The sequence below is a fragment of the Triturus cristatus genome, chromosome 11 (assembly GCF_964204655.1).
Source record: "Triturus cristatus chromosome 11, aTriCri1.1, whole genome shotgun sequence".
Classification (NCBI taxonomy): Eukaryota; Metazoa; Chordata; class Amphibia; order Caudata; family Salamandridae; genus Triturus; species Triturus cristatus.
In genome coordinates, this window is record NC_140594.1 from 156,586,966 (window position 1) to 156,599,894 (window position 12,929).

The 12,929-nt window shown below is 49.7% G+C and overlaps 1 protein-coding gene across 3 annotated transcripts in view; it reads left to right on the top strand.

Annotated features, from left to right (window-relative positions):
- RSRC2 (arginine and serine rich coiled-coil 2) overlaps positions 1 to 12,929 on the top strand; it is a 326,144-nt gene that overhangs the window by 210,415 nt on the left and 102,800 nt on the right. For all 3 annotated transcript variants that reach the window (XM_085633609.1, XM_085633611.1, XM_085633612.1), the window contains one exon: positions 10,344 to 10,423. In XM_085633609.1, coding sequence (XP_085489735.1) covers positions 10,344 to 10,423 — 80 coding nt within the window. The remainder of the gene's footprint in view (positions 1 to 10,343; positions 10,424 to 12,929) is intronic.

Genomic DNA, 12,929 nt, shown 5'->3' on the forward strand with positions numbered 1-12,929 from the left:
TCTTCAAAGAAGTCTCTCCCATCGACGCAGTCTACGATTCCGTCGACGAAAACTTCAAAGGTAAAGTCTTCTTCAGTTCTCACCCCGTCGACTGGCTCGGTCGACGGTTGTTTCCACGTCGCCCGTTCTGGCACAGGGCTCTGTCGACGAGATCTGTATCTTCGTCGACTATGGTTTCGACGATGTCTGAGGATGTCGGCAACAAGTGCGGCGTCGACGGCGGTGATTTCTTTGACAGAAAAATTTTAAATCCTGCTTAAACGGCAGATTACACCAGAGATGACCTCACCAAGGAGGGTGACTCGATTACCACCTTCTCTTCTCCTAGAAGAGGAGGATTCGGACGAGGAGGAACGACCTGTTGGCTATGCGAATAGCCCTTCGCAGCTTCACGTTAAATGCCAAGACAATGATTCTGAAGGAGAGTATGAGAATTATGATCAGTATGGTACTCCTTCTCAATTTCAACCGGAATATCATCAGGAGATGGTTCAAATGCCCTCTTCCTTATTATCGGATTTACAAGCCATGCTAGTGGATTAAAGGAGGAGATTTGCGACACAGCCTCCTATATCAGGACTTCTGAGTAACACTATCCCTCCAGCTCGTCTTGTGACCACGCAAGTACCACAGCCTCAACCAATGGTGGAGGCGCAAGATGTGCCACTGGTTGTCCCTGCCACCCAAGATGACACCTCTGACTACGACCAAGGGAATGTTACAATTCCGGATCCAGATGTAGAGTGGGATGACTATCATTCCAGATCCCGCTTCTCCTGCTCCTACGCCTGCTAATTCCCCCCCCCCCGCCCCTGTAGATATAGGGGGTTTCCATAATTTAATGGAGAGCCACCAAGAGGTTTGCACTACCCATGGCTAAGGTGGAATCGGACTGTTTCCTTTATGGCTTTAAAGAGCCTTATAGGAAATAGATCAGGTCAATTCCAATTGTGGACCGTGTTTGGGAGGAAGGCTTAAAGGTTATGCAAAATCCAGCCATGGTGATTCCATTTCTACCTCGTCTGGAGAAAAAGTATAGGGCTCCGAAGGGAAGCCCAGCTTGTTTGACCAGCCAACCTAAGCCAGACTCTGTAATCTCACAAGCTGCACAGAGTAAATCTAGGAATCCTTCGGCTCCTCTTACCACTCCTCCAGATAAGGAGGGCAGGCGGCTGGATAATGTAGGCAAAAGATTTTCGTCCTTGTCCAGTCTGCTAGTCAGAGCCGCTAATTCTTTGGCTATTCCTGGGCGATATGATTGCCAGATGTGGTGCGACCTTTTCCCCTATTTAGAACAGCTGCTAGAAGAGGCAAATGAAGAGATTAAAAGGATTCTTCAGGAGGGAGAATTGACATCAGCAGAAATCATTGATTGCGCTATGGACATTGCAACAATGGCTTTTCGATCCTTAGCTGGAGCGGCATTTCTGCGGCGACGGGGCTGGTTATGGGCTACTTGGTTCCGTCCAGAACAAAATCTTAGATATGGCGTTTGATGGGGAAGCGTTGTTTGGAAAACATATTGATGATGCGCTTCAAGATCTCAAATATACGGGGACAGCAAAATCCTTGGGGACTCTGCAGTACCGCAAGTTCCCATTCCGAGGAACGAGAGGAAGAGGTAACTCAACATAGAGGAGGTTATCAACAACAGTGTTACTCCTCATATGGTTCCCAATCGCAGTCTTACAGGCCTAACTACAGTCAGCGGCAGAACCAATCGTCTTCGTCTTTCTCTCGGTCGAACAGAGGACAACAAGGTCGCCAGGGCAGAGACCACACCTAGCGGCTCGCTGGCTCTGGTTACTGCCCCCTCTCCTCCTATCTCATCAGTGGGAGGCAGTTTCACATTTCCTCCAGAACTGGCAACAAATAACATCAGACCTCCTTCCTCTCCCATACAACCTTCTACCCCCACCCCCTCTGCCTACACAACCCTTACCTCTACCAACTCCATCACATACACCACCTCCACAGGATGATGATGACCTAGGGGGAGGGGGTGATCCTTATAATACTAATGATCCGTTCACGGATCCAGATACCGCACCATTAGTTGATTAGGCATACCCTCTACCAGATATACCTGACCCTACACCATATCCCTCCAAACCATCACCTCCAGATGACCACCTGGGGTTTGGACAACTAGTAAACAGAGCATCACTTTACCATGGCGTCACCATGCACTCTGATGCACCCGAGGAAGACTTCCTCTTAGACACTTTTGAACAGTCTCAGAAGTTGGTACAAATTTTACCTATGCTTAAAGGGGTGATTAAACACGCCACAGAAGTATTTAAAGACCCCGTCCGTGCCAGGGTGCTTAACCCAAGAATTGAGAAAAAATATAGACCTGCCCCAGAAGATCCTTTTTACATCAAAGGACAGCTCCCTCTGGATTCTTTGGTCGTTTCTAATGCAAGGAAACGCGCCAACTCCCAAACCACGGGAAATGCACCACCCCCTGACAAAGAATCCAAACTATTAGAAGCCTCGGGCAAACGAGTAGCAGCACAAGCTGCCAATCATTGGCGTATTGCCACCACCCAAGCCCTATTCGCACGCTACGATAGGGCTCACTACGATCAGTTGGAGAATCTGCTACAACACCTGCCAGACCAATACAAGACCCAGGCAAATGACCTTATACAAGAGAGAAAGCTTATCTCAAATGCGTCAATTAAATGTGCACTTGACGCCGCAGACACCGCCTCTCGAGCAATAAACACAAGTGTACTCCTTAGACGCCATGCCTGGCTACGCATTTCAGGCTTTAAGCCAGAAGTACAAAGTACCATACTTAGCCAACCTTTTAACCTAGAACAGCTGTTTGGGGTAGCAGTTGACACTGCACTTGAAAAAATGAAAAAAGACACCGAGACTGCCAAGTCCATGGGATCATTGCAGTCTCCACAACCATGCGGCTCCTTTCGGTGCTCCTTCTACAGAGGAGCCTCCAAGAATATGGGTGCAGACACCTCCTCTACATTCAAAACCTCTAAACAAACATCCCCTAGTAGAGGATATTTTAGAGGGGGATATAGAGGAAACAACAACAAGGGACGAGGTCGAGGCAATACCAACACTCGTACCTCCCCCGCCACAAAACAGTGACTTTCCTCCACTCCCCCCAGACCATTCCACTCCAGTCGGGGGAAGACTCAAACAGTTCCTACCTGTCTGGAACTCCATCACAACAGACAAGTGGGTAAGACAAATTATCCAGTATGTTTACTGCCTGGAACTCACCACTACCCCTCCACACATACCACCCAAGCAGCGTTCCATGTCACCGGACCATCTTGCGCTCCTCAAACAAGAAGTCCTCTCATTGCTTCAAAAACACGCAATAGAACCAGTTCCCTTACAACATCAGGGTACAGGGCTATACTCACTGTACTTCCTAATCCCCAAAAAGGACAAGACTCTAAGACCAATACTCTACCTCAGACTCCTAAATCTGTACATAAACTCCGATCATTTCCATATGATTACTCTTCAACAAGTGCTACCACTACTACAACAAGGCGATTTCCTTGCCACACTAGATCTCAAGGACGCTTATTTCCATATTCCCATACATCCTGCTCACAGGAAGTACCTAAGGTTTGTGGTGGACGGACAACACTATCAATTTACAGTCCTTCCATTCGGGGTAACAACTGCGCCCAGAGTATTCACCAAATGTCTAGCAGTAGTAGCAGCGCATCTCCGAAGACAACAAATTCATGTCTTCCCGTATCTAGACGACTGGCTAGTAAAAGCCAACTCATTCAACAAATGCGTTCCACACACTCACCGAACTATTCAAATCTTGCACAACTAGGGATTCACAATAAACTACCCCAAATCTCATCTCCAACCCTCCCACATACATCAATATCTGGAAGCCACCATAAATACCTCCAAAGCCCTAGCATATCCAAGCCCAGCCAGGATAGCCAATATACAAGCTCTCATCGTAAAATTTCAAACCCAACACTCTCTTCCAGCAAGAGTGTTCATGCAACTGATCGGCATATTCATTGTGCCTTATGCAAGACTTCAAATGCGTCCCTTGCAAGAGTGTCTAGCACGTCAGTGGAATCAGGCTCACGGACCACGAACAGATCTGGTGTTGGTGGACAGATGCTCACATCGCTCTCTAAAATGGTGCAACACAATAAACCTGTCCAAAGAGCGACCGTTCCTCGAGCCTCTTCCACAAATAGTGCGAACAACAGACGCATCACTCACGGGATGGGGAGCCCATCTCCTAGGACACACCACTCAGGGCAAATGGACCACTCAACAGAAAGTGCTCCATATCAATTAGCTGGAACTACTGGCAGTATTCCTAGCACTAAAATCATTCCAAATACATCTCCAGAACAAAACTGTCCTCATCCGGACGGACAACATGACAGCCGTGTATTGTATGCAAAAACAAGGAGGCACACATTCTCTCCAGCTGTCCCAGCTAGCACAGAACATTTGGAGATGGGCCATTCCCCAGAACATATACCTGCTTGCAGAACACCTTCCAGGGGTTCACAATCAGATTGCCGACCTGTTAAGTCGACAGACTCAACAGATCCACGAATGGGAATTACACCCACAAGTCCTACTCCCCTTTTTCCAAAAATGGGGCCAACCAGAAATGGTTTCTGTTCGCCACACACAAACGTAAAATTCCCAACCTTCGCCGCCAGGTTTCCCCACCCACAGTCCAAGGGCAATGCGATATGGATGAACTGGTCAGGCAGATTTGCGTACGCTTTTCTACCTCTCCCACTCATTCCATTCGTGGTACGCAAGCTCAGGCAACAGTCTCTCAAACTGATCCTAGTAGCCCCCACACGGGCACGCCAGCCCTGGTTCACAACACTGCTGGAACTCTCTAGTTCCACACCAAAAACTGCATCTCTCCCCGTCCTTACTAACCCAGAACCATGGAGAAATAAGACACCCAGATCAACTGAATCTAGCGATCTGGCTCCTGAAGTCCTAGAGTTCGGTTACCTCAACCTACCACCAGACTGTATGAATATTATAAAAGAGGCCAGACTAATTTAGCGTACTCATCCATACGTCTCCACTTAGCAGCATTAGCAGCCTACTTGCAAAATCGACAACACTTGTCACTATTTAGAGTGCCTGCGATCAAAGCCTTCATGGAAGGCTTAAGAGGATTATTCCTCCCAGATTACCACCCTCTCCAGTGTGGAATCTAAACATTGTTCTTACAAGGCTCATGGGACCCCCTTTTGAACCTCTGCATAAATGCAACTACAGTTCCTCACATGGAAAGTGGCTTTCCTTATCGCTATCACATCCCTTAGACGGGTAAGTGAGATCCAGGCTTTAACCATACAAGAACCATTCCTACAATTACACCGCAACAAAGTGGTTCTTAGAACAAATCCGAAATTTCTGCCAAAAGTCATATCTCCGTTCCATCTTAACCAATCAGTAGAGCTACCAGTGTTCTTCCCAAATCCGGACTCTGTAGCTGAAAGAGCTCTTCATACCTTAGACGTTAAAAGAGCCCTACTTTACTACATTGACAGAACCAAAGCATTCCGCAAAACCAAACAATTGTTTGTTGCTTTCTCTCGACCACATAAAGGCAACCCCATTTCCAAATCCGGGATAGCCAGGTGGATAGTTAAATGTATCCAAATATGCTACCACAAGGCTAAACGCACACTAACAGTTCACCCTAGAGCGCATTCCACACGCAAAATAGGGGCTTCCATGGCATTCTTAGGAAACATTCCCTTAGAAGATATCTGTAAGGCAGCCACATGGTCTACAACACACACCTTCACTAAACATTACTGTGTTGACGTGCAAGCAAAACAACAAAACTTCTGTAGGTCAGGCTGTCCTTAAAACTTTATTCCAAACTGCTGCAACTGATACAGGTGACCACCGCCAGGGGAGACATTGCAATATAGTCTATCCTAAGTGTGTGATCTGCAGGTCATATGCCTCGAATGGAATATGCTACTTACCAGTATGCATCTGTTCTTGGCATGTAGAGCTGCAGACCCACACACACCCACCTCCCCGGGACCTGTATCTGTTCCAGCATAGTCTTACTTGGACATTACACATGGACATCTCTCTCTCTTTTTACAAACTCCATTTCCCATCATGGCGAAAAACAATCTTGAGGATGGAGTGGATGCCCATGCGCACTGTAGTCCAAGGGAGGAGTCGCCTATCTCCTGACCAAAGACTTCTTCCGAAGACGACAACAACCTGCAAGCATCCAAGCCCAACACCAGATGGCGATCTACTATCCTAAGTGTGTGGCTCTGCAGCTCTACATGCCAAGAACAGATGCATACTGGTAAGTAGCATATTCCTTATCGTTTTTTAGGTAAGTATTTGGTAGTGGGAGTTAAGGTTCTGGGGGTAGATTAAGGGATCCCCCAGGGTCAGTGATGCACTCTTGTTACACCCTTATCACCACTAGGGCGGCCGGGTGCAGTGTTGAGGCCCAATGTTTCCCAATGGGGGATAGGGGGCCTCCGGTTGGTGGCTGCTGGCAAGCAGGCCACTGAGTTGTGGGAGCAAAGCTCCTGGACTTTAGCTCAGGGCATAGAGACCCAAATTAGCATTAAAGGTGCACCCTCAGCGGTACTAGGGCGGCAGGGTGCTGTTTCGAGGTCAGATGCCCGGTTGTTTCCAATTGAGCACCTCCGGTTTACAAAAGCACTGCAGGCAGGGAGACTAAGGACTTCTGGGTGCTACCATCACTTCGAGAGGCAAGTTGGGAAGTTAGTGGTTGGTTAGGCACTGTTGGTTTGGGAACACAAGGCAGTGTGGCATCGGGTGCAGGGGTGCCTTTTGGGGTCGGATCTTCTTACCAGCTCCTGGTTACGGTTAGGTGGGCCTTCTGGATATAGGCTGCAGGCGTCGGCTGAAGGCTTGAGGCAGGTATGGGGCCGCCTGATCTCAGTTCAGGATCGCCAGGGTTACCTCCTTGTGGTGTTTGCCTACTTGAGCGCGGGCCGTAGATGGCGGGTGTAGTGAGGCGGATTTGCGGTCTCCAGCTGCTGCCAGAGGTTGCAGTTAAACAAATCCAGTGTTCACGTGAGAAGCAGTCTTTGAAAGTGAAGGCAAGCAGGTCCTCTGGGGTTTTTGAGGTTGCTGGCTGCAGAACACACTGGGACTTCGCAGAAACAGGTTCGAGGGGGAGAAAGGCCGGTAGGGCTTGGGCCAGGTCCGTGGGCGTCCTTTCTCTTTTTAGTTGTTGCACGGCTGTTCGGTCCTTCTTCTTTTCTTCCTGTTTCTAGTCTGGATCTGAGGAAGCAAGGTTCAGGGCTGCCCCTAAACTAGATTTAGGGGTGTTACAGGTAGGGAGAAGGCAGGGACCATTGGGTCCTTTCGCTGGGGTGGCTACACCCCCATATTATGCCCACGCCAGTGGGAGGGGGGCATGAGCCTGTCTCTGGTTGGCTGAGTCCCCCCCATCTTCAAGATGGCGTGAACTGAGAGCTGTGCTTCACCGCGCCTTCCCCCCCCCGGAGGGGTGGAGTTGGCAGAGGTGGGCACACCTTTTCCTCACTTGTTTTTCATGCTGGTTCTCCCGCTCAAAGTGGGACAATGTAGTAGCACAATGTCTAGGAATGGCCCCAGACACTGTAGGGGTACAGGGTTCATGCAGCTGTACCCTCACCACTGGTATAGTGCACTCTGCTAGATGGGTGACTGATCTATGCCAGGGCAGTGGGTTGTAGGCATAGCACACAGGGATATGTGGGATTCACTTTGTTCCTAGAGTGTGTAAGGCCATTATTAGACTTTGTAAGTGTAGTGCAGCCATTAAGAGTATATGGTGCTGGGAGTTTGTCATTACAAACTCCACAGTACTATAATGGCTACACCGAATACTGAAGTTTGGTATCAAACTTCTCAGCAGATTAAATCCACACTGATGCCAGTGTGGGATTTAATGAAAAATGCACACACTGGGCATCTTAGAGATGCCCCCTGAAAAACGACCCACCACTAGTGTCCAGACTGAGTGGCTGCTTTCAGCTGCTACTGCTTTCTGGACCCCTGGGTCGAGAGCCTGCTGCTCTAGCGGCCCTGAAACAATGCACATCGTGGGACGAGGTGCTAAGCCTCCTCCCCCCAGGATGGGCAGGGTCCACAAAGGGGAAGCTTCAAAGGCTTGCCGCCTTTGTGAGCTTGCCCAGGCCACTTGCTGCTTTCAGCAACGAATCCCCACTGGTTCTGACCCCCACTTTGGGCAGAAGAACCGGCGGGAAAAACAAGTGAGGAAGAGAGGTGTGCCCACCTCTGCCAACTCTACCCCTCAGGTGGGGGAGTCAAGGTGTGAAGCACAACTCAGTCCCCGCCATCTTGCAGATGGGGGGGGGGGGGGGGCAGCCAACCAGAGTGAGGTATATGCCCCCCCACCCCGAACCTTGCCTCCTCAGCCAAGAACCGACTACAAGAAAAGAAGGACCGAACAGCCGTGCCAAAGCTAACAAGAGGAGGGTGCCTGCTGACATGGCCCCAGCCCTACCGGCCTCTCCCCACCCCGAACCTGCTGAAGCGAAACTTCAGTGTGTCTTGCAGCCAGCAACCTCAAGAACCCAGAGGACCTGACCTGCCTTCCAAATCAAAGACTTTGCCTCCCATGAACACCAGATTTGTTCACCCCACAGACTCCAGCTCCGGCAGGATCCTCAAATCTGCACCGGACGCCCATGGCCTGAGTTTGAGTGGCCCAACACCACGAGGAGGTCTCCTGGACGATCCAGACCCGTGATCCTTAACCTGCCTGCAGCCTAAATCCGGAAGGTCCCACCCAACCGCGGCCAGGAGCTGGTAAGATCACACCCACCCCTGCACCAAACGCCTCACGGCCTTGAATGGCCCAACCGACGGTGCCTAACTAACCACTAGCATCCCAACTTACCTCCAAGTGGTGGTCGCACCCAGAAGACCTTCGTCCCCGAACCTGCGGTGTGTTTGCAAACGGGAGAAACCCCATTGAAAGCTACAGGGCGCCCGACGTCAAAACAGCACTGCACTCTGCAGCCCCAGTGCCGCTGAGGGTGCACATTTTGTGCTGGCTTGAACCCTCATTTTCCCTCAGCTAGTCCAGGAGCTCTGCTCCCACAACCCAGTGGACTGCTAGTCAGCAGCCACCAACCGGAAGCCACCTATCCCCCATTGGATAACATTGGGCCTCAGCACCCGGCCGCCCTAGTGCCGCTGAGGGTGTAACAAGAGTGCATCCTTGACCTTGGGGGACCCCTGAGTCTAACCCCAGAATACCAACTCCCACAACGAATACTTACCTTTAAACCTATAACCCTATTTTCCTCTATAGGATAACATTGATTGTTTTCTGGGGAAAGTGTGGGGTTGGAAAATCTATGAAAACTTTTCAAACTGTAACTAAATAACCAAAACACTTTTACTCGCCTGTTTACAGGAAATGTCCCAGTGTAGTATCCAGGTATACTACACTGTAAGAACTTGACATTCTACTAAACAGCCAATACAAAATATATGTACAGTATGTCAAAAGCATTCCATTACTAATAGCTCTTCTTTGATCAAATCAAAGTGCATATACAATTGCAATTCATACTGTTTAAAAACTGCATTACTACTGTAAAGTACGTATTGCTTACCTGTGCCAGGCTTGCTTGGTTCTAGAAAATAAAATAACTCTAAGAATAGTTTTATACAAAGGCAATTGGTCTGAAGTTCAGTCTGAGTGTGTGATATCATTTGCTGATTGGGCGTGTACAAAAAATGCTTAACACTACCCTCTGATAAAGCCTTAATGCTTGACCACATGACCACAAATAGAGAGTAAGGTGCTATCTACTTTTACCTCTGCCTACCTTTGGGTTTCCACTGGACTCTGTGCACCCTATAACTCATTTTGGTATAGTATATACAGATCCAGCTTTCTACAGAAAACAATCTAACAATGGAGCCGGTGCCCATGCGCACCATCACTGAAAGGTGAAGGCACCTACCTCATGACTAGAAAGAATTCTTTGAAGAAGAAAAAACTTGCAAACATCTGCACCCAACACAAGATGGCAGGAGTATGCAAAGCATGTAAATCTACATGCCAAGAACAGATGCTTACTGGGTAAGTAACATTTTCCTTCTAGCATATTCTGCCTGTCTCCAACAGTTTGTATCTAGTTTGATGTAATTAAACCTTCTGTGACTTGTCTTTTCTTTGAAAAGCTTTGGCTGATGACCAGTCTTGTTAGCTTAGTCTGGGTTTGGCTTTGTATTGTGGTATTAAAGAAGCACTTTAAGAGAATGGAGGTTTGCAGCTCTCTGACATAAAGATTACTGTTTTGTAGGTTGGAAAGAGCTAAGAAATTGCAAGAACAGAGAGAAAAAGAGATGGTTGAGAAACAAAAGCAACAGGAATTGGCTGCAGGTAAGAACTTGTAGCTTTCTGAAATAGTGCACATATGACAAATGCTCATCTGCAAGCACATTGTCATTCATATGTTTCCTAATTTGTTTTATTTTGCACAATAGAAAGCAGTTGCTTCTAGGCACTGGAGCACAGAATTGGGAATTTGTGATGTATGAATCGGTTTCTGGTTACATTGGAGAAGTGCCACGGGTGGTCTAATCATTGCTATATTGATGTGCTTAGTCAGTATTGACGAGACACAAAAGCTGGCAAATAGCGGAATGACCGTCGTTAATTGTCAGTCTCCTTTCAGTCTGTTACCTTGTCATGGTTCCGTCGATAGTATCTAGTTGATTTTAGCGAGACATGGGAAATTACATGCATGTTTGGGTCTAACTGGGAGTTCGACCCAAACATGCTATGCATAGATCGCCATCTAGTGTTGGGTCCAGATGTTTGCACTTTGTTTTTCTTCGAAGAAGTCTTCTTAGTCACGAGGTAGGTGTGAGAAAGTGCCATCTTTCTTGCATGGTATGCCCCCACTTTTTGCTAAATTGCTGAATGTACTTCGATTGAGTGTACCCTGGGTTCCTGCCAATCAGGTGCCCAGGGCCTATGTTCCTTCCTTAAACCACAAACTCCCAATTGGCAAACCCTAGCCACATGTCAGCCCCTAGTAAATGGTACCCTAGGTACCCAGGGCCTTGTGACCAGGGAAGGCCTCTAAGGGCTGCAGCACTCATTGTGCCACCCTCAGAGGCCCTGTACCCTTACACACACACACTGCCCTTGCAGGCTGAGTGTCTGGGTGCAGGACAAAACAAAGAGTCGACATGGCACACATCACTGTGTACCATGCCCATCACCTACACTGCCAAGGCATATGTCAGCCACCCCTCTAGCTGGGTGCATTACGCCTATGGTGTGGGCACAGGAGCAGGAGCCCTGTGCCCCTACAGTACCCGGGTCCATTCCTGGGCACTGTAAGTGCAGTGCTGTCATTTAAGAATACATGGTGCTGAGAGCTTGTCAAACACGAGCTCCACAGCACCATATTGGCAACACTGAAGCCTGGGAAGTTTGGTATCAAACTTCTCAGCACATTGAACCCACACTGATGCCAGTGTAGGATTTAATGTACTAAGCACCCCAGAGGGCATCTTAGAAGATGCCCCCTTACAGCTAACTTACAATCCACGTCTGCTCTGAGGCTGCCCAGGCTGCCACACAGCAGACACGTTGCTGGACCCCTGGGTGGGAGAGCCCCTGCTCTCCCGGGCCTGCAACAATGCACATCCTGGGAGAGGTGAGAAATCTCCTCCCCCAGGATGAGCAAAGGGAAGCTTCAAAGGCATGCCGCCATTTGGAGTTTCCCCAGGCCACTACAATTCCCCCACTCTGGCGGGAAGCTTGGCCGGAAACCCCATACAAGGACGGGGGATGTGCCAGCCTGCCCACCCCACCCCTCAGGTGGGGGAGGCGAGGTGAAGCACATCTCCGGGCTCTCGCCATCTTGAAGATGGGAGGCCCTACCCTATCAGGATTAGGCTACTGCCCCCCTCCCACAGGAGAGAGGCAGGATAGGGGGTGTACCCACCCCAGGACAAGGACCCATTGGTCCCTGGCCTTCACCTACCTGTAACGCCCCCTAAATCTAGTATTTAGGGGCACCCTGAACCTTCCTTCCTTAGATTCCAGATAGAAAACGACAAGAAGAGCAAGAAGAACAAAGACCTGCCCTGCAGCTGCTAAAAAGAGAAGAAGACACCAACTGCTTTGGCCCCAGCCCTACCGGCCTGTCGACTCTCGAACCTGCACCAGCGCGGCATCCCTCGTGGCCAGCAACCTCACCAACCCCGGAGGACCTGGCTACCTTTTAGCTCTAAGCCCCTGGGACTCCCACGAGTAGAGGCTCTACTCAAGAAACCTATTTGCTATCCCTGGCACCAGCCCGGGGCCGCGGACCCAACACACTCTGCACCAGCCAAGCCTGGCCAGTGCCGGAGTGGACAAAGACCCAGAGGACGACCCCACGGCGACTGTGACCCAGAGTCCGGCACCCAAGGACCCCCCTCGACATCCCGGAAGAAGCCTGCAGCCTCAGAACCAAGTGCCACCCCAGCCGCGATCAACCAGAGGGTAAGATTCCCGACGTCAAAAGGCACCCCTGCACCCGGCGCCCTGCGACCCCCTGTGCCCAATCCCGGGGTACCCACCTAACCTACAACTACCCAACTTACCTCTCGAAGTGGTGGTGGCACCTGAAACATCCTCGTCCCCGAGCCTGCAGCCTCTTTCCAAACCGGAACATTCCCATTGATTTCCATTGAGCGCCCTAAGGCTCAAAAGCACCCTGCACCCAGCCGCCCGAGTGGCCCTGGCAGTGCCCTCTCTACACTAACCTACTTCCCCACTTGCCCTGAGTAAGTGACCAGGAGCCCAGCTCCCACAGCCGCGTGGCTTGCCAGACAGCAGCCACCAACCAAGGCCCCCCTATCCCTCATAGGATAACATTGGGCCCAAC